Source organism: Chiloscyllium punctatum, chromosome 11 (assembly GCF_047496795.1).
Source record: "Chiloscyllium punctatum isolate Juve2018m chromosome 11, sChiPun1.3, whole genome shotgun sequence".
Classification (NCBI taxonomy): Eukaryota; Metazoa; Chordata; class Chondrichthyes; order Orectolobiformes; family Hemiscylliidae; genus Chiloscyllium; species Chiloscyllium punctatum.
This window is the reverse complement of record NC_092749.1, coordinates 100,160,670-100,186,186: the sequence shown is the minus strand read 5'-3', so window position 1 is coordinate 100,186,186 and position 25,517 is coordinate 100,160,670. Positions and strand designations below refer to the sequence as shown.

General features: G+C 42.0%; 1 protein-coding gene and 1 long non-coding RNA gene across 4 annotated transcripts in view; one reads left to right on the top strand and one right to left on the bottom strand.

Moving 5' to 3' along the window:
- Nucleotides 1-25,517, bottom strand: part of LOC140483265 (ras and Rab interactor 2-like) — a 157,051-nt gene that overhangs the window by 36,948 nt on the left and 94,586 nt on the right. For all 3 annotated transcript variants that reach the window (XM_072581406.1, XM_072581408.1, XM_072581407.1), the window contains 3 exons: nt 22,570-22,664; nt 10,406-10,598; nt 807-918 (listed from right to left, as the gene is read on the bottom strand). In XM_072581406.1, the coding sequence (XP_072437507.1) occupies nt 807-918; nt 10,406-10,598; nt 22,570-22,664 (400 nt within the window). The remainder of the gene's footprint in view (nt 1-806; nt 919-10,405; nt 10,599-22,569; nt 22,665-25,517) is intronic.
- Nucleotides 7,477-22,666, top strand: LOC140483267 (uncharacterized). The gene is made up of 2 exons (XR_011961922.1): nt 7,477-7,665; nt 22,311-22,666. It is a non-coding gene; the product is annotated as an uncharacterized lncRNA (long non-coding RNA).

The following is a 25,517-nucleotide window of genomic DNA, read 5'->3' as shown; positions in this document are numbered from 1 at the left end:
CTTTCTTGCTTGAAGGGAGAAGGCTGAGCAATAATGGAAATCTTAAAAATTATGAAAGGATTTGACAAAACAGACACAGAGTTCATCTACCTGTGAGAACGAGCTGCATCAGAAGCCATAAACAGAATAGTCACCAAGAATGCCAAAATGGAATTGGACTCTTAAGTTCTAGGTGACCCATGTCTCATCCTCTATGTTACAGGAGCAGATCCATCAGTATTTCATGCCACTTCACAGCACCATATAAAGCACCAGTAAATGTTGTCCCTGCTTTCCTTCCATTCTTAACACCCCTTTTTTGCCCCAATGCCTGTGTTTTGTGTAAAGAGAAGTGTATAAGGGGACTGGGTTTTAATTAGTACAGTCATTTGCTGATGGCTCATGATTGTAGCCATTTACCTGGAATAGATAGCAATTTTTGATAATAAGACCACGGTGATAGTGTGGAATTCACTATATCAAGGACTAACTCAGAAAAATAGTAAAGATACATTTAAGTGGGATCTAGATTAAACATATCAGGGATGCTGATTATGCTGATAGAGTTAGATGAGGAAAGACTAAAAGAGGTTGGAGTGGAGCATTATAAGCCGATATCGATCGGTTAGAGTAATGTCCTGTTTCTGTGTTGCACATTCTTGATAGAAAATCAAATATTTTTAACAATGAAAGATGATTACGTTTCCAAAAAGCCACAATACAGAGAAAGAACATTTTCACAGTACTTCACGTGCATCTTTTGATGACAATATCTTACATTTTGACCATACTTTCAAAGATATTAGAATAAATTGGAGTGTACTTACTATACAGGCTCTCCTTTATTGGAAAATCTTGAACAAAATGAGACCCTGACTCAGGCAAACGCATTGATATAATTTTCTTCTGTGTCCTGCATGATCTCCGGACGAGGAAGATCTGTTATTATAAAAAGGCACTGTGTGAGGTTGAACATAATACAATGTGAGAAATAGGATCAGGAATAGACCATTCAGCCCCTTATACCTGCTCCTCCATTTACTTCTAGCTACCCCGATAAGAGAAAACAGTTTGTTGACCTTATCAAGCCCTTTCAAAGTTATTTATATTTCAACGTTTCACCCTCATTCTTCAAAATTCCAGATAATGTTGGCCCAATTAACACAGTCTCTCATCAGTGCATCAGCCTGGGAATCAATATGACAAACCATTATTCTACCTCCTTCAATACAATTAAATAAGGAGAACAAACTGCATTCAGTACTCCAGGTGTGTGATCTCACCAACACTCTGTACAATTGTAGCAAGATTCATTTATTCTTGTTCTCCATTCCTTTGCAACAAAGGTTAGTTTCCCTGTACTTTTATTATTGCCTGTTATACCTGAGTGCTATTTTCAGGTTGCTTGATAAGTACAGTGAGGTACCTCTGCACATCAACAATTACACATTCACACCTCAAAAATAATCTCCTTCTCAAAAATAACAGAAGTGACCTAAAATTGTAAGTCCTGACTCAAAACATAGCTATTTCCTGGGGGTGGGGGGTGAAGTCAGACTGCGGTTTATGCACGTGCCTTTTAAAGAGGCAGCTATCCATTCAAATACAGGTATACCCCACTTTTCAAAAGTTCACTTTAGGCCACAACTTTTATGAAAGACCTACATTAGTACCGGTTTTCGCTAACAGAAAGAAATCCGAAGAGGATGTTCGCCTTTACGAGAAAAGGTGAAATTTTTCCCATATAAATTAATGCTTCTTTGTTTTATGCCATTTCGGCTTATGAAAGGTTTCATCAGAACGCTCTACTTTCGGATGGGGGTTGGGGAGGGGGATACCTGTAGTTAGCTTCCTCCAACCAAGTGTGATATACATTCTCGTACAGCGGAATCTACAGTGTGTGTGTACATTAGATGTGTTAAGAGCAGGTCTGAACTTTGTGCGTTCATTTGGATAGACAAGGTAACCCTTTGAAAGAGGTAAGATACCCCTGGGAGACCTCGTTTTGGGGGGGCAGAGGTGGGGAGGGTCAGGTGTCCCTGGTGTGGTGGTGGGGAAGGTACCACTTTGAAAAAGTGGTCAGATACCCTTGATGGGCATGAGAGAGGAGTATTTTTATGGATGAGGAATTAGGAGGGAGACTGCATGGATGGGGAGGACGGGGGAGATGCCAGGTATCAGACATCTTTTGGATTTGTGACTTGTGGAGAAGACTGTGCACAAAACCTTTGGAACCGTAAAGATGTCAGAGTCAAACTCACAAAGACCTCAAGAAGTGTCAAACTTGTCAAGGAGTGTCAAACCATGTTTTATTTTAATGAATGAGAGTGCTTTTCTCAATGGAGAGAGTGTATTGTTTCTAATACAGACCCTTATTTCCTTTGTGTTTAGGTACTAAGTGAATTTACATAATAGGCAAAGGAGGGGTAGGAAGAGTAAAGCTATGGATTTTTAATAGATGGGTTAAGAGAAGGTTTGTGGGGGTAAGGGACAAGAGCGGAGGAATGTTTTATATTTTATTCTTTTATGCCAGATTTTGGACACAGCACTAGGGACTGATGGTAGACTTCTCAGCGCACCTTGGCATTTGGTAGCTTGCTCCAATTGGTATTCCTGGGTGGCCTATCCCAACTCCAATCCATCCCACAACACCTGGAATGAAAGTGAGCAATGCAGCTGGCCATTTTTAAAGGTCAAGTTCACAGAGCTGGGAATCCTCCTGCCTCTGCATGCACCCAAACTGGGAACAAAAGTCAAGACCTTTATTATTTCTTACTCCAAAAGTGAATTAGTTCATAGTTCCCATATTATACTACATTTATCACCATGTAGCCCAAGCAATTAACTTGTCCGTACAACCACGTTGCATTCTTCGCATTCCAAAGCTAGCTTTGCATTGTCAGCAAACATAGATTCAATTTTGTCTATCACTGTGTTCAAGTCATGAGTATAAATTCCAAGTACCCAATATGCAAGCACTGATCATTGCAGTAATGCATTAGTCACGGCCTGTCAAGCTGAAAATGTCCCATGTATCCCTACTGTTTTCTTCCTGTTAACTATCCAATCATTATGAATATCAGTGTATTACCCTGAACTCAATGAGCACCCATTGTACATATTAACCTTTTGTGTGACACCTTATCAAATGTCTTTCAGAAATAACAGTATACCACATCTCCTTTTATCTACTCAACAGTTGCATCCTCAAAAGTTCTAACAAAATTTGTCAAACATGATCTCTCATTCATAGAACCACACTGTCTTTGTTCAGATTACGATTGTCTAAGTCTATTGCTTTTCTTTAATAATAGATTCCAATATTTTCCCCAAAACTGTTGTCAGACTAACTGGCCTGTAATTGCTAGCTTCCTCACAATTCCTCTTCAGATTAGCACTATGTCATTTCAGTCATATTCTAGTCTGCTGTGACCGTTCTAGAACTGAGGACACTTGGGGAAATCATTGCCAGCCCAACCACTCTCTCTACAACCATCTCTGTAGGATGTTGGCCATCGGGTCCTGGAGATTTGTCAGAGTTCAGTTCCTTATGTATTTGCAAAATTTTTTCTCTACAAATATCAATTACCTTGATTTCTTTACTATGATTAGCCCCTAGAGTTATCCTCTATTTCTGGTATGTAGAACTGCTTTCATAGGTTCAAAAACAACTAAACAACTCACTTTAGATCTGTCGGCCCAACACTGGTAATAGCTAGGCTTCTGACAGCTGTAAAACACGATATAATTTAATCACCTACAAAAGCAAAGTTTAATTTTGGTCAACCAGCAAAACTTTATAAAAGGCCAAAATTTGTACAATCTTAACAGTCCTCTGAGGGGATAACAAACTTTCTTCGTGACATATTTTAGAGCAGGTCACGTGTTTGGATTTTTTAAAAGCACCAGGCAGGTTGGAGAACAAGGAGCTGGTTCATAACATTAAGGTGTATGATTTTGACAGGTATGTGACAGTATGGATAGAAAACAGATGAGCAGGCAATGGATGCTTGGCAGCGCTATAAACAAGGCTAGCCTCAGGGGTCAGTGTTCACATTACCTCTCTACTCAATATATAGGCATAAAAGTGACCTACACTCTGATATACAGGACACAGCAAGACAACTGTTAAAATATAACAGGCAGTAAGATCATTCATTGAAGGGTTGGGCAAATAGTTATTGGATGAAATTTAATGCAGCTAGTTATGAGACAAACTAACAACAAATAGGAGAAGGTGAGAACTGCAGATGCTGGAGATCAGAGCTGAAAAATGTGTTGCTGGAAAAGCGCAGCCCTTCAAGAAGAAGGGCTTATGCCCGAAACGTCGATTCTCCTGCTCCTTGGATGCTGCCTGACCTGCTGCGCTTTTCCAGCAACACATTTTTCAGCTAAAAACAAGAAATGCTGGTGATCACAGTGGGTCAGACAGCATGCTAACTTTTGAAGTCTAGATGACTCTTTCTCAGAGATCCTACTGTGTACAAGATGAGGGAGGGGGGGGAGGTGAAATCACCAAATTGCTAAAGTTTCAAAAGATCAGGCAGACTTAAGGATTCAGATATCAATATATCCATTTGTCTTCTTATTTCTAAAAAGAGGCTGGATTAAACCTATTTTTTTTTGGGCAGGTATCTGAGAAACTAAGACTCTTCACTAGAACAGAGAGGTCATTTGCTCAAAACTACGAGTAGCTTTTATAAGATAAACATTAAGGAAACAGTGGTTGGTGACGTAAGATCAGCATCAAATAAATAGTTTTAAGTAGACCATACTCGGGATATTTAAAGGCCTGCTAGAAACAATAATCACTTTTAAAAATGAAGTTTGAGCAAGGATTAGATAAGGCTGACTGGACAAAGGCTTGTGAAGGAAAGGCAGAGTGGATTCATCACTTAAGGGAACAAATGCACCACTTAGTGAACTAATTTGGGTCCATTAATGCTTTAAGATTTCATGATTCCATAAATCAAAAGATGTGACAATATTTATATTGCTATCCAAGTTCTGCCACTTAGAGTCTTCTCACCTTTTACTTGACTCCTAGAATAATGATCCCATATGAAATGCACTCCAAGTTAACTGAGCAATAATGACTGATGCCCTGATGTTTCCATGCATTGTATGGATCCAGGTGATGTTTACCAACAAACATGAGCAGAAAAACACAAGTAACAAGATGATGGCAGTCCATCATGGTCTTGGGACTGTTGACATATTCAGTTTGGTGGAAAGTTCCAGGTTAACTATTAATAGTGTTAGGTGTTGTAATTGGATCCATTTGATAAAGAATTTAGAAATGGCAAGACTATGAAGTATAATGTTTCCAATTAAAAAAAAATGTATATGCTGCCCGTAAGTTTTCCAAAACAAACTCTCTCATTCATGTCCGCAACAAGCTATATTGACCCATGGTCTTCCATCCCCCTGCCATTGAAAATTCTTATTCTCTTCTTTAAATTTCTTAATGGTTTTGCCCTTCCTTATTTCTCTAACTTTATCAGTTCCGAAATTCTTCTTGAACTCAAAGTTCCTCTGTCCTCCATTTCCAAGGCCACAAACACACCTTCCAGGTGAAGCATCAATTTTCTTGTACTCCCTTCAATTTAGTCTAGTGCACCTGCTGCTCACAATGCGATCTCTTCTTCAGTGGCAGAATAGAATGCAGAGTGGGTGATAACTTAGTGGAACAATGTCAAAAATCACACTGGGTTATAGTCCAACAAGTTTATTTGAAAGCACAAACTTTTGGAGCCCCTGCTACTTCCTCAGGCACCCCCCTGCCTGTAAGAATGACCCTGATCTTACAGTCGCTTTCCATTCCAATACACCATCTTGCTCTCGTGCTAACATTTCTGTTCGAGGTTTGCTGAATGGCTCCAGTGAAACCCAATGAAAGCAGGAGAAAAAGCATGCAATTTTCTGCTTAGGTACTTTATAGCCTTCATGACTCAACATTGCATTCAAACAACTTCAGACCATAAACAAAGTCCTCGATTTTGGTTACCCCCAACTCAAGTATCATGTTTTTTTCTCAAAAGGGACCTATTTTCTGCTATTAACATCTATTCTGCATCTAGATTTCTCCTCAACTACCATTAGTACTCCTTTTCCCTTTTACTCTGGCACCCCTTGCTAGCTGTTCCATTTGCTCTTCCTCCCACTTTGTCAACATCATTAAAAAACACCTTTCATAGCCCCCCTTCAATTTTGAAGTGACGTTTTGAAATGAAATGTTGACTTTGTTTCTCATTTCACTGACACTGCCAGATGACTCGGTTTCTAAAGCACTTTCTTTTTTATTCAGGTCTCCAGCATCTCCAGAACTGTGTTTTTTTTTCCCCAAGTTCTAAACTTCCCTGATTTGTGAACTTTGTACTCACATTCTTTTTTAGATTAGATTACTTACAGTGTGGAAACAGGCCCTTCGGTTCAACAAGTCCACACCAACCTGCCGAAGGGCAACCCACCCAGACCCATTCCCCTACATTTATCCCTTCACCTAACACTACGGGCAATTTAGCATGGCCAATTCACCTAACCTGCACATTTTTGCACTGTGGGAAGAAACCAGAGCACCTGGAAGAAACCCACTCAGACACGGGGAGAATGTGCAAACTCCACACAGTCAGTCGCCTGAGGCGGGAATTGAACCTGGGTCTCTGGCACTGTGAGGCAGCAGTGCTAACCACTGTGCCACCGTGCCGCCCATGTCTTTCACTGAATGATTAATATAAACAGGTTGCACACCCTGCTTTACCTGTTTACCGTGGGTGGCATGGTGGCACAGTGGTTAGCACTGCTGCCTCACAGCGCCAGAGACCCGGGTTCAATTCCCACCTCAGGTGACTCTCTGTGTGGAGTTTGCACATTCTCCCCGTGTCTGCATGGGTCCCCTCCGGGTGCTCCGGTTTCCTCCCACAAACCAAAAATGTGCAGGGTAGGTGAACTGGCCAGGCTAAATTGCCTGTAGTGTTAGGCGAAGGGATAAATGTAGATGAATGGGTCTGGGTGGGTTGCGCTTCGGCGGGGCGGTGTGGACTTGTTGGGCCGAAGGGCCTGTTTCCACACTGTAAGTAATCTAATCTAATCTAATCTAAAGTTTAGACCGGATTTATCACTCTCCAGTCATATTTCTTGAAGAAAACAATTAGATTGGACGACTTCCAATTGTATTGATTTTTGCCATCTTTCAGAGGGAAGAATATCCTATATTTATTTTCTTCAATTTCTTTCCAGATTATCATCACCTATTTATCTGTTGTCATCCTTTATTACTTTGTGCTATCTTTAGTCATTGACTTGAACTCCTGTGATTATCATCTGTTATGATTTTATTGGTGCTCTTCATTATGGTTATATCACTGTCCCCTCTTTGTTTTGTTGACACCAAGTTTCAAGCAGTTAAAGTGAATACATTTTAAATTAACAAAAGAAAGTTTGGAAAAAACCTTACTTCTTAAAAAGTAACTTCATAAAGAAGTCCAAGAACAAGTGACTTGCATATATTACACCATAGTTAAATACCAATTTGCCACAATGAAAAAGCAGACGCAACTCTTTCTTTCTTTTAATTACAGATGTGAAATTTCAGATTAACCACAAGAACTTGATGACACAGTTCTGCAACATTTGAACAAAGAGATTTGATATTCCACGGCCAGATTTTGCAAGGAAATACCAAAGGTAATTTCTATGAGCTAAACATGTAACAGCACTCTCGAGTATTTATCTGAAAAGTGATTCAGCAATTTATTAAAAAATAATTTTACGAAGCGAGGTGGCTCATCTCCTGATCCTCATTCCCCTGCTATGCTCACACCTCATCTCAAAACTGCAACAAAGTCAACTAACATGTTTAACATGGTTTAAAAAAAACACAAGGCACTATACAAATGTAAAAGTGTACAGTGACCTCAGTAGAAATAGGTTAAAGGCTATGGTTATGAGAGGTACTCTTCAGATGCTTTCCAAAGCAGAAAGGAGGAGAGGGTCTTCAGGAAGACAATACAAGACAGCAACTGCAGGTGGACCAGGGAATACAGACGGTCAAAATTTAAGAAGAAATATGAACGTGCAGGATTTGTCAATAAGGACAAGGATTACAAAGGAATTATTTGAAGGATGGAGAGTTCATAAAAGCTGCCAAGGACAGAATGAATGATGACTAATCGTCACTTGTATTTTACAGTGAATAATACAGTAAAATACAGTGAAAACTTTCACCTGGCACCACAATCCAGTCCCATTTTGAACAGTTTAAAGGATGAAAAGATAGAACTGAAAGAAAGTCTATCTTCATTTCATCACCTCTGCCATGAGCCTATGGCCTGGGCCAGCTCACAACAACAATAGGATGTAGATGCACTAAAGTCAGAAAGACAGGACACTATCAGGGATACAATACTGCAATTATATTTGCCAAAGGGATGTCCATAACAGTTCTGACCAGGAATGTATTAGCACAGTGCATAGGCAGAAACCAGTGATTGGAGCGGTAAACACAAAGTTGTACAGCAATGGGAATATGAGGGGAAAGGGAGATTACAGGGTGGAGACTGTGGGAGCCAATGGAGTTTATATTGGGCACCACTGGGAAAGAACAGTAATATTTTTATTGGCTTCTAGGGAGAAAGTGGAGAACAGAAATGCGGAGACATTTCTTCAGCCAGAGAGTGGTGGGCCTGTGGAATTCATTGCCGCAGAGTGCAGTGGAGGCCGGGACGCTAAATGTCTTCAAGGCAGAGATTGATAGATTCTTGTTGTCTCGGGGAATTAAGGGCTACGGGGAGAATGGGGGTAAGTGGAGTTGAAGTGCCCAGCAGCCATGATCGAATGGCGGAGTGGACCCGATGGGCCGAATGGCCTTACTTCCACTCCTATATCTTATGGTCTTAATTTCGAATAGATGAACAAAACATGAGGAAAAGGTGGCCACTGGGAATGCCAACCTGCATTAGACTAAAGAGAATGGTTATTGGATATATTAGAGATTGGGTCTTGTTGAATGTTGATGTTTTTTTGACTTAAAATGAATTTCTATTCACTACCACAGCGACAAGACAGAGGTTAAGCTTACAGAGATTAAGCAAACAAATCAATTATCAGCATCTTATTTTAACACTATGTTCCCAACTAAACTCAAAGATGAAGGTCAGTCACACTTCCGAAATAACTCCACAGAGGTCAGTATCCCATCGCCTACTTTCCCTTTATTTATACATGGAGTGTTCTTGACACTGATCCAGCTCCCTCTGAGCCAGCTCTCAGAGTGAACAGGATATCTGACACTCCTGTTCTTAATCTGTCAGCCAGGGCCCCCTGATTGGACCCGATTATTAGCCCCAATCAGGGAGATCTCCGAGTTGACCACATTACAATCGTTACAACTTCAAAAGATCCTTATTTTTTTTAACCTAAAATTTAAATTGAATTCCGTTTGAAAAGTAGCATACTGGTGACACATATTTTCAATTGGAAGTTGGATACTTTAGCAGCAGTACTTCCCCCCCCCCCCCACCCCGAGGAAATCTTTAAACTAAACAAACATTCAGGTGTAGTAGGAACAAATTACTGCAGATATTGGAATCTGTACTGAAAACAACAAATGCTGGAGGAGGTCATAGCGGGTCAGAGAGCATCCATGGAGAGTGAGGAAGCTAACGTTTCGAGCCTAGATGACGTTTCATCAGAGCTGAAGTAAAATGTGGAGGGGACATCATTTATACTATGATGTGGGGGTGTTGGGCGCAGTGGGTGTAGGGTGCTGGTGGAGAAAGGATATTGATAGTTCAGTTTAAGTGATCAGAATGTGAGAACGGCAGAACAATGGTGTGTCTCCTGCCGGACTTCAAAGGATAGTAAGTGGGATGGGGGGGGAGGGGAAGGACATAATAACAAGCTGAAAGTAAGGGAAGAAGTGTTTATAATCTCAGCACAAACTGGAGGAACAACATCTCATCTTCAGACTAGGCACTTTATAGCCTTCTGGATATATTATGGAGTTCAACACCTTTAAACTGTGAACATGTTGCCCTTTCTTTCAGCTTGTTATCATTTCCTTTCTCCCCTCCCGCCTCATCCCACTGACTGTCCTTTCAGAACTGGCAGGAGACACCTCATTGTTCTGCCATTCTCACATTCCGATCACTTAATCCGCACTATCAACATCTTTTCTCCACCAGCACCCGACACCCAGCGCCTTCCCCCCCAAACTATAGCATAAATGCTGTCCCCCACACTTTAGCTCTGAAGAAGAGTCACCTATACTGGAAAAGCTGGCCTGTTCCCTCTCCATGGATCTTACCCTCTGTGATCTCCAGCATTTGTCATCTTCATTCAGGTGTAGGATAATGCATGTCATTTCACAATTGTAATAGATATGTAACCTATTGTTGGAAAAAAAAGAGTCAGGTTAACAACTTACCCCAGCATCCTCGGGCTGCAGAATACGCAGAGCATCCTCATCACTCAGACTGAGATGTAGCCAGACTGGATGGGTGTGTAGAAGCCGATCGAAGATGCTGAGGTTACATAAGAAGCTTTCATAGCCAGAATCCCTCATCCAGCACCTAGCAGCTTCTTCTTTCTGATAGTCATAATCCATATCCCCATGTGCTCTGCTCAACAAGATGCAAATAATGAATAACCTTTAGGCAAGTAGAGCACTTTATCTTCACCATCATTTTATAAATATCTTCCATCAGCAGACCACCTTCAGAGGATGCAGCCACACAACCTGATTGTACATGGTGGAGGATGAGACAACCTGAAACAGAAGAAGAGTTGTTTCTCCACAATCTTACAGATTGGCATAAAAGCCAATATCCCCAGTGAATTTCATAAATATTTATGTTCAAAATAACCCTCATACATTGTATTTGGTAGTAGCGAAACCTATACTTGATCTAACACAATGCATTTTTGGATCCAGTGAAACCAAGGCTAAACTCTAGGACATGGTGGGAGTTAAGGGTGAATAATTTTTAAATATCATAATTATTAATAATCTGTTCATAAATGTTCAGCATATTTTTAGACGATGGGAAAATGAGGGAGGAGATTAGTGTATTAAATCTTGACCCACAGGATTGCCAGCAAGTCAACCTGTTGGATCAAGGTTGAATATTCAATTTTATTGAAATGAATTCCTGGGGAATATTCTGTCCATAAACAGCCTAAGGACTGAAAATTAGAAATGACCAGGTATCACAATTTTTAGGGACAAGGAATCTGCTGACTGCTGTTTCTTGCACATTACTTTTAAAATGCAATTAGATTTTCTAATCTACCAGATCATAGGTTCCTGATGCAGGTCTGTATGCAGTACATATGGAAAACATACTGAACATCTTGATCAGCAGGAGAATTGAGAACTATTCCTAGTTAAGTTAGCATGCAGCCTGCCATACATAATGAAGGAGCAACACATTCCCATGCTGTCAATTAAGTGGTGTCTATACAGGATGGTGACGAAGATCCATAATTGAGTTCATGTGTCCCTGAACTAAAGACAGGAAAAAAAAATCAATTAGAACTTATACTCCGAGCTGCTGTTCTTTAAACAAAAATAACAAAAAGAAATTAAACCCATAACTATCAAGACTAGGCGCCCCTTCCTGGACCTCTCCATCTCCATTAGTGACGCACCTCGCTCCCCTTCCTGGACCTCTCCATCTCCATTAGTGACGACCGACTTGACACTGACATTTTTTACAAACCCACCGACTCCCACAGCTACCTGGATTACACCTCTTCCCACCCTACCTCTTGCAAAAATGCCATCCCGTATTCCCAATTTCTCCGCCTCCGCCGTATCTGCTCCCAGGAGGACCAGTTCCACCACAGAACACACCAGATGGCCTCCTTTTTTAGAGACCGCAATTTCCCTTCCCACGTGGTTAAAGATGCCCTCCAACGCATCTCGTCCACATCCCGCACCTCCACCCTCAGACCCCACCCCTCCAACCTTAACAAGGACAGAACGCCCCTGGTGCTAACCTTCCACCCTACAAACCTTCACATAAATCAAATCATCCACCGACATTTCCGCCACCTCCAAAAAGACCCCACCACCAGGGATATATTTCCCTCCCCACCCCTTTCCGCCTTCCGCAAAGACCGTTCCCTCCGTGACTACCTGGTCAGGTCCACACCCCCCTACGACCCACCCTCCCATTCTGGCACTTTCCCCTGCCACTGCAGGAACTGTAAAACCTGTGCCCACACCTCCTCCCTCACCTCTATCCAAGGCCCTAAAGGAGCCTTCCACATCCAAAGTTTTACCTGCACATCCACTAATATCATTTATTGTATCCGTTGCTCCCGATGTGGTCTCCTCTATATTGGGGAGACTGGGCGACTCCTAGCAGAGCGCTTTAGGGAACATCTCTGAGACACGCGCACCAATCAACCAAACCGCCCCGTGGCCCAACATTTCAACTCCCCCTCCCACTCTGCCGAGGATATGGAGGTCCTGGGCCTCCTTCACTGCCGCTCCCTCACCACCAGACGCCTGGAGGAAGAACGCCTCATCTTCCGCCTCTGAACACTTCAACCCCAGGGCATCAATGTGGACTTCAGCAGTTTCCTCATTTTCTCTTGCCCCACCTCACCCTAGTTCCAAACTTCCAGCTCCGCACGGTCCCCAATGACTTGTCCTACCTGCCTATCTTCTTTTCTACCTATCCACTCCACCCTCCCCCCCGCCCCAACCTATCACGTTCATCCCCTCCCCCACTCACCTATTGTACTCTAGGCTACTTTCTCCACCCCCACCCTCCTCTAGCTTATCTCTCCACGCTTCAGGCTCACTGCCTTTATTCCTGATGAAGGGCTTTTGCCCGAAACGTCGATTTCGCTGCTCGTTGGATGCTGCCTGAACTGCTGTGCTCTTCCAGCACCACTAATCCAGTAATTGAATGTGAAAGACCTGGAAGCCTAATAAATTCCAAAGTACTGTTTCCCTGGTGATTGTAATTTTCTTGAGTTCCACCTTACTTTCTCTTTCTGAGATGTAATTTGTATCCTCTGTAGTTAAGAATGATGCAAAATATGAGTTTATTCATCTGCTACCTCCATTACTAATTGCCCAGACACATTTTCTACATGATCAATGCTTACTTTGTTAACTCTCCAAGTATGAGTAGGAACTTTTCTTGTCTGTCTTTATAACTTTTGCTTGAACATTAATTTTTCCCCTTTTTATAAGTCACTCTTTGCTGATTCTCAAATACTGTTCAATTTTAATTACATTTTTTATTCATTTGTGAGACTTGGGCATCACTGGCTGGCCATCTATAGTTGCCCCATGAGAAGGTGGTAGTGAACTGTCTTCTTAAACTGCTGCAGCCCACTTGCTGTGGGTTGACCCACAATGTCGGTAGGGAGGGAATTCCAGGATTTTGACCCAACGACTGTGAAGGAACGGCGGAATACTTCCAACGTCAGGATGGTGAGTGGCTTGGAAGGGAACTTGCAGGTGGTGGTGTTCCCAAGTACCTGCTGCTCTTATCCTTTGAGATAGAAGTGGTCGTGGGTTTGGAAAGTGCTGTCTAAGGATCTTTGGTGAATTTCTGCAGTGCATCGTGTAGATGTACACACTGCTGCCACTGAGGTGGAGGGATTGAATGTTTGTGGATGTGGTGCCAATCAAGTAGGTTGCTTTGTCCTGGATGGTGTCAAGCTTTTTGAGTGTTGTTGGAGCTGCACCCATCCAGGCAAATGGGGAGTTTTCCACCACACTCTTGACTTGTGCCTTGTAGATGGCGAACAGGCTTTGGGGTATAAGGAGGTGAGTTACTCGCTGCAGTATCCCTAGTCTCTGACCTGCTCTTGTAGCTGCTGTATTTTTTGGTGAGTCCAGTTGAGTTTCTGGTCAATGGCAACACCAAGGATGTTGATAGTGGGGGATTCAGTGATGGTAACACCATTGAATGTCTAGGGGTGATGGTTACAGTGCCTCTCATTGGTGATGGTCATTGTTTGGCATTTGTGTGGTGCAAATGTTACTTGCCACTTGTCAGTCCACGTCTAGATATTGTCCAGATATTGTCCAGATTTTGTTGCATTTGAGCACGGACTGCTTCAGTATCTGAGGAGCCACGAGTGATGCTGAACACTGTGCAATCATTAGCAAACGTCCCCACTTCTGACTTTATGACAGAGGGAAGGTCATTAATGAAGCAGCTGAAGATTGTTGCGCCTAGGATACTACCCTGAGGGACTCCTGCAGAGATGTCCTGGAGCTGAGAAGACTGACCCTCCACAACCACAACCATCTTCGTTTGTGCCAGGTATGACTCTAACCAGCAGAGTGTTTGCCCCTGATACCCATTGAATCCAGTTTTGCCAGGGTTCCTTGATGCCACACTCTGTCAAATGCAGCCTTGATGTCAAGGGCTGTCACTCGCACCTCACATGGAATTCAGTTGTTTTGTCAATGTTTGAACCAAGGCTGTAATGAGATCAGGAGCTGAGTGACCCTGGCGAAATCCAAACTGGGTGTCACTGAGCAGGTGCTGCTTGATAACACTGTTGGTGACACCTTCCATCACTTTACTGATGGTCGGGAGTAGACTGATTGGGTGCTTAGTGGCTAGGTTGGATTTGTCCTGCTTTGTGTGTACAGGACATACCTGGGAAATTTTCCACAGTGCTGGATAGATGCCAGTGTTGTAACTGTACTGGAAGAGCTTGGTGAGAGGAGCGACAAGTTCTGGAGCACAAGGTTTCAGTACTATCGCTGGAATGTTATCAAGGCTCATTATCTTTGCAGTATCCAGTGCCTCCAGCCATTTCTTGATATCACATGGAGTGAATCGAATTGGCTGGAGACTGGTATCTGTAATGCCACTGGAAGAGCCCGAGACGGATCATCTACACGACACTTCTGAGTGAAGATTGTTGCGAATGCATCAGCCTTATCTTTTGCACTGATGTGCTGGGCTCCTCCATTATTGAGGATGGGGATACTTGCGGAGCCTCCTCCTCCAGTGAGTTGTTTAATTGTCTGCCAACATTCACGACCGCAGAGCTTAGATCTGATCCGTTAGTTGTGGGATTGCTTAGATCTGTCTATCACTTGCTGTTTATGCCTTTTGGTACGCAAGTAGTCCTGTTTGGTAACTTCACCAGGTTGGCACTTCATTTTTAGGTATGCTTGATGCTGCTCCTGACATGTCCTCCTGCACTCTCCATTGAACCTGGGTTGATCCCCTGACTTGGTGGTAATGGTTGCATGGGGGATATGCTGGGCCATGAGGTTGCAGATTGTGCAGGCGTACAGTTTTGTTGCCACTGATGGCTCACAGCGCCTCACGGATGCTCAGTCTTGAGCTGCTGGATTAGTTCATTTAGCACGGTGATAGTGCCACTCAACAAGATGAAGGTTATTCCCAATGTGAAGGCAGAACTTAGTCTCCACAAACACAGTGCAGTGGTCACATTTACCGATATGGTCATGGACAGATACTTCTGCAGCCGACAGATTCGGAAGGATGAGTTAAAGTATGTTTTTTACCTCTTGTTGGTTCCTTCATCACTTCCTGCAGACCCAGTCAAGCCGTTATCTCCTTTAGGACCCGTCCAGCTCAATCAGTAATGCTGCTGCTGAGTCACTCTTGGAGGTGGACATTGATATACCCCACCCAGAGTACATTTTTCACCCTCAGTGCTTCCTCCAAGGAGGAGTACTGATTCATCATGGGGAGTACTGATTCATCAGCCGAAGGAGGACAGTATGGGATAACCAGTAAGAGGTTTCCTTACCCATGTTTAACCTGAAGCCATGAGACTTCCTGGGGTCCAGAATCAATGTCAAGGACTCCCAGGACAACTCCTTCCCGACTATATACCACTGTGCTGCCACCTCTGCTGGATCTATCCTATCAGTGGGATGATAGTGGTGGTGTCTGGGGTGTTATCTGGAAGGTATGATTCTGTAAGAATGACTCCGTCAGGCTGTTGCTTGACTAGTCGGTGAGACAGCTCTCCCAATTTCGGCACTAGCCCCCAGATGTTGGTAAGGAGGATTTTGCCTGGTCAACAGGGCTGTTTTGTGTTTTTGCCATTGTCTTTTCTTGATCCAAGTTCGATGCCAGGTGGTCCGTATGGATTCATTTCTTTGTTGTGACTTTCTAGCGACTGATACAACTGAGTGACCTGCTAGGCCATTTCAGAGGGCAGCTGAGAGGTAACCATATTGCTGTGGCTCTGGAGACACATGTAGACCAGATCAGGTAAGGATGGCGGATTTCCTTCCTATAAGGACATTAGCGAACCAGATCGGTTTTTCTGACAATTGACAATGGTTTCATGGTCATCAGTCGACTCTCAATTCCAGATTTTTTTTATTGAATTCAAATTCCACATCTGCCACAACAAGATTCGAACCCCAGTCCCCAGAACATTATTCTGGGTTTCTGGATTAATAGTCGAGTGATAATACCACCAGGCCACTGCCTCCCCACATCTTTACATAATTAAATTGCTTTTCTTAATACTATTTTTGTTAACTATAATAGTTCTCTTGGAAATGTCCTCTCATTGAAATGCATTTATTTTCCATGCAGTCTGAAATATCTCTTAAATCTCTACTACCGTGTCCCTATTGCCTTGTTCCTTACTCTAAATTATCAGTTTGCTTTTGCTGGTTTTGCTTTCATATCAAAATATTTACCCTTATCTCGGTTCATGATATTGGTTTCAAACCCATTCTTTTCACTCTCAAACTGTATATGAGATCAAGCAAATGATGATTACTGCTTCCCAAGGCGTCTTCACTATGTGGTCATTAATTAATCCTATCAAGACCATGTCTACAGTGGAACCTTAATTATCCGAATATCAAATATCGGAATTTCGGATTATCCAAATAAGGTCTCAAGGTCGCATAAAAACATTGCATCAAAGAGGTAAGTGGATTTGGATTACCAGTACTGAAGAATATGTGAAAACACTGGCAAAGACAAAGAAACCCAAACACCTCAAGCAATAGCAATTCTGGATATTTTTAATGTAAGGGTTAGTTACACAGCCCTTTGTAAAAGTGAGTGCTTTATTCCCATCACTTTACCGGGCCATTCATGGAAAAAATGGCAAAGAAAGTAAACACGTGCGCGAGGCAGTGCTTCTGTCTTTCTATCGTGATATTGAGTTAATTGGAAACTGACAAACGTTCTTGTGATTGTAGAAGCGGTCCGTGACCTTGTTTAATGCTGGGATTTCATATATTTGTGATGGTGAGGGTTTAGTCCTTCTCAGTTTAACTTGCAGAGTGCAAAGACTAGTTTGTTTAAATAGCAGACTCATCAAAATTTAAACAAACTCTCTGATAGAGCAGTGTTAGATCAGTATGGCTTCATTTATTTAAAGTCAAATTGATTATCCAAATAATCAATTATCCAAATGAAACACTGCCTGCCCATCTCATTCAGATAATCGTGGTTCTTCTGTATAGCTTGTTCTCTAGTTGTTGCTAAAACATATGTTCTAAGGAAATAAATCAGTCTATATGATTAAAGTCCCACATGATAATCATCACAACCTTCTGTCTAGCTCCCATCATTTCTTCCTTTAAGCTCCACTGTACCTTATGGTTATTGTTAGGCATCATGTACACTACTCCTGCAAGTTACTTCTTGCCTTTATCATTTGTAATCTCTAGTCAAACTGTTTCTACATCCTGCTCTCCTGAATTTAAACTATCCTTCTCTGTGTGATAATTTTAATCAACAGAGCCACTATTCCACATTTGCCTTGCTACCAGTCCTTCCTAATTGTCCTGTATCCATCAATATTCAAATCTAGTCCATGTAACACTGCAGCCACAACCCTGTAAGTTGGTGGTAGCTTGATGGCAACAAATACCAGGTGGTTTATGAACTTCCGTCGCAGGACAAGTTGTTTGTTTCTTTGGCGAGTGAAATTTTTCCTTTATCAATAAGGCTAGAATGAGTGCATATCCTGTATTACTGATCGTGCCAATTAATACAAAGCTATTTAGTCATACTGTTTTTACCTATGTTGTAAAAAGTGTAAATCAACAACTGGTTAAACGTGCCCAAGTAATGCCTTGTGGTGAGAGGCCACTCTACATGGCTGCATCACTTACACATTTCGATTTCATATGAAGAGGTGGTGAAGCATTCACCTTCATTGTAACTAGGAATTTCCCTTGAACAGGAAAGAGATTTTGGGTGAAATTCACTGGGGTGAATATTTTCATACAAAAATGTTCTTCCTTGTTTGTTTGCATTTCTGTTTAAGAGTAGGGAAAACACTTGAACTTAATGGCTTCATTGCAATGGCCTTCCATTGGTTGTGAGCTGTCCACATGTTGCAACTGTTAAAAGGTTTCAACTTCATGGAAGTAAAAGCCATTGAAATATAGCACCAAGGCTTTTACCATTTAAATCATTTCATGCCTTATTTCAAGACATTAAATATTCAATGACTGAATTTGTTATGCAAGTTTCTTCTATTACTCAATTACTTTTGAGGTGCACTGACTTGTAAGTGCAACAGCAATACTTTGGCAGGAATGTCCCAGAAACAACATGGAGATGAATAATTTGTTTTTTCTGGGGTTTGTTAAATGAAGAAGCAATGTCAGCTGACAGACCTTAGGAGATATTTGTTTCATCACTCATCCAAAATTCGAGTACAATCAGGCAGAAGTGAAAATTACCATCTTTTCCAAGGAACTGCATTTTCTATAAAGCAATCCTCTGTATTGCATCATTTCAATTATGCCTGGCATTTTAATTGCTCTGAAAGCAGAGCAGAAAATAACTGGTTAAAAGAAAAAAAAAGTTGCATTTATATTTTAAGGGGGAGGCAGAGGCATAGTGGGTACGTTACTGGACTAGTAATCCAGAATCCCAGGTTAATTCTATGGGGACACTATGGCAGATGGGGAGATTGGAATTTTTTAAAAAATTGAAATTAAAAAGCTGGTTTAATGGCAAACATGTAATGATTGTCGATTGTTATAAAAACCCATCTGCTTCACTAATGTCCTTTGGAGAAGGAAATCCGGCATCCTTTCCCTTCTGGTCTACATTTGACTCCAGATTCTCAGTAATGTAGTTGACTCTGAACAGCTCTCTGAAATGGTCCTAAACAAGCCAATCAGAGCAAGGGCCGATTAGGAATTAGCAATGAATGCCAATCCAGCCAGCAACACCCACATCCCACGATCAAATAATCCCCAGCAAAAACAGCATATATTTTGTTGACTTTTCAATATTTCAAAGCTGGCCTGTGCTGGGAGTGCTCACACCAATCAGGGACAAACACACAACCTTCTCATGACATTACAAAAGCCAGCCTGACAGAGAGATTTTGCTTGCTGGTGCATTTCTTGGGACAACCCAAAATATACAAGACACTAATAAGTCTACCTTGCATCACTAAAATGGTGCAGCAACTGTTGCCATAAGGGTCACACAGACTTTCTGGGATGTTATGATGTACATGAATTAACTGATGACAAATATTTCATGAGACTACCTATAGTTACATTCAAAGTCATAAGAATTTCATTTGCATACCATTGCTCCCTAACTAATTGTAAAAGCTGTTGTAATGCTACTGCCATAAAACCCAATTCGATCATTAATATTCACTGATATTGTTCAAATAAAAAGGAAACGTGTTGTTTGAATATCATAGGGATGTGCAGCATGGAAACAGACCCTTTGCTCCAATGTGTCCATACCCAACAAATACACTAAATTAATCTAGTCCCATTTGCCAGCATTTGGCCCATATCCCTCTAAACCCTTGCTATTCATATAATCAGCCAGATACCTTTTAAATGCTGTCATTGTACCATCCTCCATCACTTCCTTCGACAGATCGTTGCATACACGCATCACCCCGAGTGAAAACGTTGCCCCTTTAGAGCTCTTTTAAATCTTTCACCTCTTATCTTAAATGTATGCCCTCTACTTTTGGAGCTGAAAATGTGCAGCAGGTCAGGCAGCATCCAAGGAGCAGGAGAATCGACTTTTCGGGCATGAGCCCCTCCTCATTCCTGAAGAAGGGCTCATGCCCAAAACGTCGATTCTCCTGCTCCTTGGATGCTGCCTGACCTGCTGCGCTTTTCCAGCAACACATTTTCAGCTCTGATCTTCAGCATCTGCAGTCCTCACTGTCTCCTCTACTTTTGGACTCCCCTACTCTTGGGGAAAGACCTTGACTATTCACCTTGTCCATGACCCTCATAATTTTATAAATCTCTATAAAGATACAGCTCAGCCTCTGCCTTTCCAGGGAAAATAGCCCCAGTCTATTCAGCCTCTCCCTATAGCTCAAACCCTCCAACCCTGGCAACACCCTTGTAACTCTTTTCTGAAGCTTTCCAAGTTTCACAACATTCTTACTATAGCAGGGCGACCAGAATTGAATGCAATATTCCAAAAGTGGTCTAACCAATGTCCTGTACTGGTGCAACATGACCTGCCAACACCTATACTCAATGTACTAACCAATAAAGGCAAGCATACCAAATGCCTTCTTAACTAACCTGTCTACCTGCGACTTCACTTTCAAGGTGCTACGAACTGCCACTTCAACATTTCTTTGTTCAGCAACACTCCCCAGGATCTGTTAACTGTGTATAAGTACCGGCCTGATTTGCCCTACCAAAATGTAGTGCCCCACATTTATCTAGATGAAACTCCATCTGCACTCCTCAGCCAATCAGCCCATCTGATCAAGCTCCTGGTGTACTTGGAGGTAACCTTCTTTGCCATCCACTACACCACCAATTTCGGTGTCATCTGCAAGCTTACATATATGTCCTATGTTCACATCCAAATCATTTATGTAAAGGGACAAAAAGCAGTGGAAGCAGCACTAATTCTTGCAGCACATCATTGGTCACAGGCTTCCAGTCCAAAAGCAACTCTCCACCACTACCTTCTACCTTCGAGCCAATGGCGATATTATACTACGTCATATTCCTACTGAATGGGATATCATTTTGTTAAAACAATTGATCCATTCCTGGAGTTCTTGCAATTCAAATCCCTCTGTAATCACTACTTTCAATCCTTGGCTCTTTGGTCCATTTTGATCATTGAAAGCAACAATCTTTGAATCCAGCAAGTTACTGCTTAATTTGTCATTTTTAAATGAAGCTGCTCTCTGACTTCCATTGTTGTTGCTTTCGACGTTTTGTTTTAATACATGTAACAAGTTATGATCTGGGAGTAAGAGTAATTGGATTGCTTATTCTAGGCAGAATCTTCTGTCTGTGCGCTGTGGGCTCGTGCCAGAACTATTTCTGGTCTCAGCCCTGCTCCACCTGTCGGGATTCCTGTCTGTGAGCTCTACCCCATGATGAGCAATTAAGAGGCTGCCTTTTGGGTTTGCAGTCCACTGAAAGAGATTGCAGACCTTATCAGAACTCTCAAACACCAGGCACTGTCCCTGTTAGAGGCAGAGCAGGAGGGCAGCTTCATAGAAGCCAGAGGAAGTGATGGAGGCTGGTACAATTACATTTAAAAGGCATCTGGAATGGGTATATAAAATAGGAAGGGTTAGAGGGATATGAGCCAAGTGCTGGCAAATGGGACTAAATTAGGTTAGGATATCTGGTTGGCATGGACGGGTCTGTTTCATGCTGTACATCTCTATGACTCTAAATGCAACCTCCAAAAAAAAAAGCTTTCAATTGAATGAAATAAATGGTGGATCCTCCTTCCCGGCATAGTCGGCGGCAGCAGTCACTCATGGCTGCAGCTCCCCCTGGGTGGAGCAAGTGCAGGAGACCGAGCAAGTCCAAGGGTCTGTCTGCCATCAGCGCTTTTTCCAGTCAGCTCACAAACAGGCCTTTAATTATCCAGACTGTGTGGATAGCCTCTGTCAGGGATGATTGCCCAGAGGTACAACTACATCGGCTCAGTGGCCTGATGTCAACTTCTGTGGAATCCTTCAAGTTTCTAACTTTAAGTGCACCCCTGCAGGACTAGAAAAAGGCAGCCCTTAAGCAGCCAGCATGGGAACAAAGGGCCTAATGGTCTCTTCTGTGCAATCATACCATTGAATGATCCTATGACTTATTAAAAAATAAGCCAGCCTTAAATTGAGTGAGATGGCTGAGAAACACAAACAAAAACAAAAGTCAACATGATACACACTTTATTATGAAGATATCGGTGTCAATTGCCCATTAAAACAGTACAATAAAGCAATCCAAAGCTTCTATGATTGAGAAATACCTGATAAAGATCCCAGTCAGAGATAATGACACATGCAACGTTAGTAATAGAAAAGAAAATTTTACTTGCAGTTCATGACCACTTGTTTTTTTATTTTTCCAGAGAGCGAGAAACTTGACCAACTTGAACAGGATGCTATTCAAGAAAAACAAACTAAGAAGTTCTAACTGTGTAAGAACCCCCTTGAAAGGAGGAATGCCAGCACAGGAAGGCATCTGGAGACTCAGCAGAAAAAGGGTCTCTGAATATGCAGCCCACAATCCCACCTAACTTGAAAGGCTGAGTTGCCTACATCTGCAGAAAGAACCATGTGGTCACGAAGGAAAAGATTTACAGGAACAAAAACAAAAAAAAAACTTACCTCAACCACTGGGCATACTGAGAATCTTCATCCAAGTCAGGAATTGAATGACCCATCTTCAGTTCTCCAATCTCTAAGGCAAGTGTGTCAATTAACTGTGATGAGCAGACAAAGTGTCGTGTTAGACAGTGGAAAAGACAAGCTAACTAGGCTGCAAGAACTTGAAATCATTAAGAACACAAAGTATTTAAGTTACGTTTTATCCTACACTACTGCAGCCATGAGTGCTCCCATGAAAGGCAAATACTTTGGGATCTGCACTGTTCTTATTTGAGTTGTAGAATGACAGATACCCACATCTTACGCAGCTTCTGAATAATATTTGACTGCAGTAAAAAATCAAAGAACAAATAGAAAGTGCACAGCTTAACTTTGGACTCACTTTCAAACTTCACCTGTGTCTACATTAAAAACCAAGTATCCTGCCAATTCCTGCTACAATAAAAACATTCAGTATGTTCCTTTGAAGGCATTCCTATTTCATGAGTATTACTGCAGGTTTTGGTAAAAAGAACCAGTTGTATAAACAGTAAAGTTTCCACTCTTCAGGTGCGATTTTCTTCAGTTGGCAAAAATAGATTAAGCCACTAGAAACACAAATCCAACTCTACCCAAAAACAGGCAGGGCTTTAAGTTTTGGCATACCCCCAATTACCCATTAAGTAATGGGTTTGTCTCGAGTTCTCTGGCCAAAAACAGGTCTGACTCACAGCACTACGATCTCCACAATGGGTAATGTAAGGAGACAATTCCCAAATCCAGCTCAGCCAGGATGGGGACAGAATGCTATCTTGTTAACACCAATCTGACCCACAATGGTCACCCAGGCAACTGGATTAAGCAACCTGGACAGATCCGGCACAGGTGCCAACAGTACGGTAGTATCATGTCAGAAGGCATCCTTAATGTGGACTCCACACTTCATAAAGTCTCATGGCATCAGCTCAAATAAGTAAACCTGCGAGTAATTCCCATACACTACATCGCTCCGGCAACCCCTAATAAAAATCTTAGATAACAAACCTTTACTCCTCCAGGCTGAACACCACTTGGGGGTAGCACTGAGGTGACAAGGGGGCAGAATGCACTTTGGGTGAGGAGCTGCTAGACTGAATACAGGGCAGGTGATGGATGAGGGAATCAAGAGGGAAAAACATTGACCTTACCCATCACCTTACCAATGTACCTCCCTCAGAAGTATCTATCCAGGACAGTATCAGTAGGAGTGACCACACAGTGGAGATGGAATTCTCATCTTCTCTTTGAGGATACACCTCAAGATGCTATGTGGCTTTATCACTTTGCGAAATGGGATAGACTCAGAAAAGATCTAGCAACTCAAGACTGGGTATCCATGAGGCACTGAGAGGGCATCGACAGCAGAAGTGGACTTCAACGCAAACAGTACCTTCATGGTCTACCATATCCCCAAATGCACCATTACTGTCAATCCAGGGGATGAGTGTCAATCCAATGGAGAGTGCAGAAGGGCATGCCAGGAGCAGCACCAGGCACACCTGAATATCAGGGTCAACCTGATAAAGCTTTGACACAGGATTTCTTGTATTTTGTAAGGACTCCTTACTCCATAGTATTTTTAGATATACTTCAGCAAGTTCGCCTCACGTCACCTTCTATCAAAGTTGAGAAGCTAAGTTTTCTCCAGAATATTCTCATTGCTAGTGTCAGTCCTTGCTCAGTTGGCAGGTTGTGGTTTCAAGTCTCACTTCAGGACCTGAACACAAAATCTAGGCTGATACTTTGGTGTGGAATGAAGCGAGTGCAGAAATGTGAGAGGTGCCACTTTTCAAATGAAACATTAACCAGGAACCCAATCTGCCCTCTAAGGCAGACGTAAAGATTACATGGCAATATTTCAAAGAGGAGCAGTGGAGATATCCCAGTGTTCTGGCTTATATTTATCCTTCAACCTCTATCTGGTCATCGTCATATGTCTATTACAACATTACACCAGCAACTAAACTTCAAATCCTCTGCATTGTCTCTAAAGTGCCTTGGGATATCCTCTGAGGTCATGGAAGTGTTAAGTAAATGAAAATGTTTTGTTGCTAAAACTTACTTCAATACTAAACAGTCTTATATGGACTACTGGATTAGATTATTCCCTCATGCTTTGATGAACATGGGATACAAACTGCAAGGTGCATTCTAAATCAGTACACAATACTGTTTAACATAAGTTTTTTGACCCATGCTCACAGCTTGACTACACTGTTCAGCATTTGATTGCTTTATTGATTGTTGCTTCACAGCGATTTTGGTTGTTACCAGCTCACAAGGAGTTTACACGCATTGACCACGTGCAGACTAAAGATAAGCCCCACCTATAAAATGACTGCAGTAATGGTGCTTTCTGTAAAAAAAAATGTTCCACATTTCTCCAGTATCAAGTCAGGTCCTGAACTCCAAACTTATATTTCAACTTTAGCATTGATTCAAAGCTGCTTTTCATGAAAAACAACATTTTTGTGATGGCCCAAAGACTTGAATCGTTTCTGTATTCACACATGGAAATTATTTTATAAATGGATCGCACTGTTGTTTGTGGGATAGTTCCCTTTTGTTCTGTGGTTCTATGCCCACAATCATGGGATGGGATTCAAAAGAAACTTGTTGAGAAGAAAAGTCAAGAATAATCTCGAGGCTTGAACTTCTTTATAGCATTTTTTTTATTAAACGTTGACCCAGATATTCCGATGGCCAGATAGACTTTGGAGCAGTGTTGACTGGACTTGCATATTAGGACCATGTAGAAGTCAAGATCTAGCAGAGTTTATAGAAATGGCATTGGAAATTGAAGATTTCAATGGCCAAGTCCCCTGTGTCAGCAACCCTCTGAAATAATTATTTAAATGGTGCAGAATTTGGAGGATTTCTCTTCAGTTTATGGTGTGGTGATTGGAATGAGGGCCAGGTGGATCTCATTG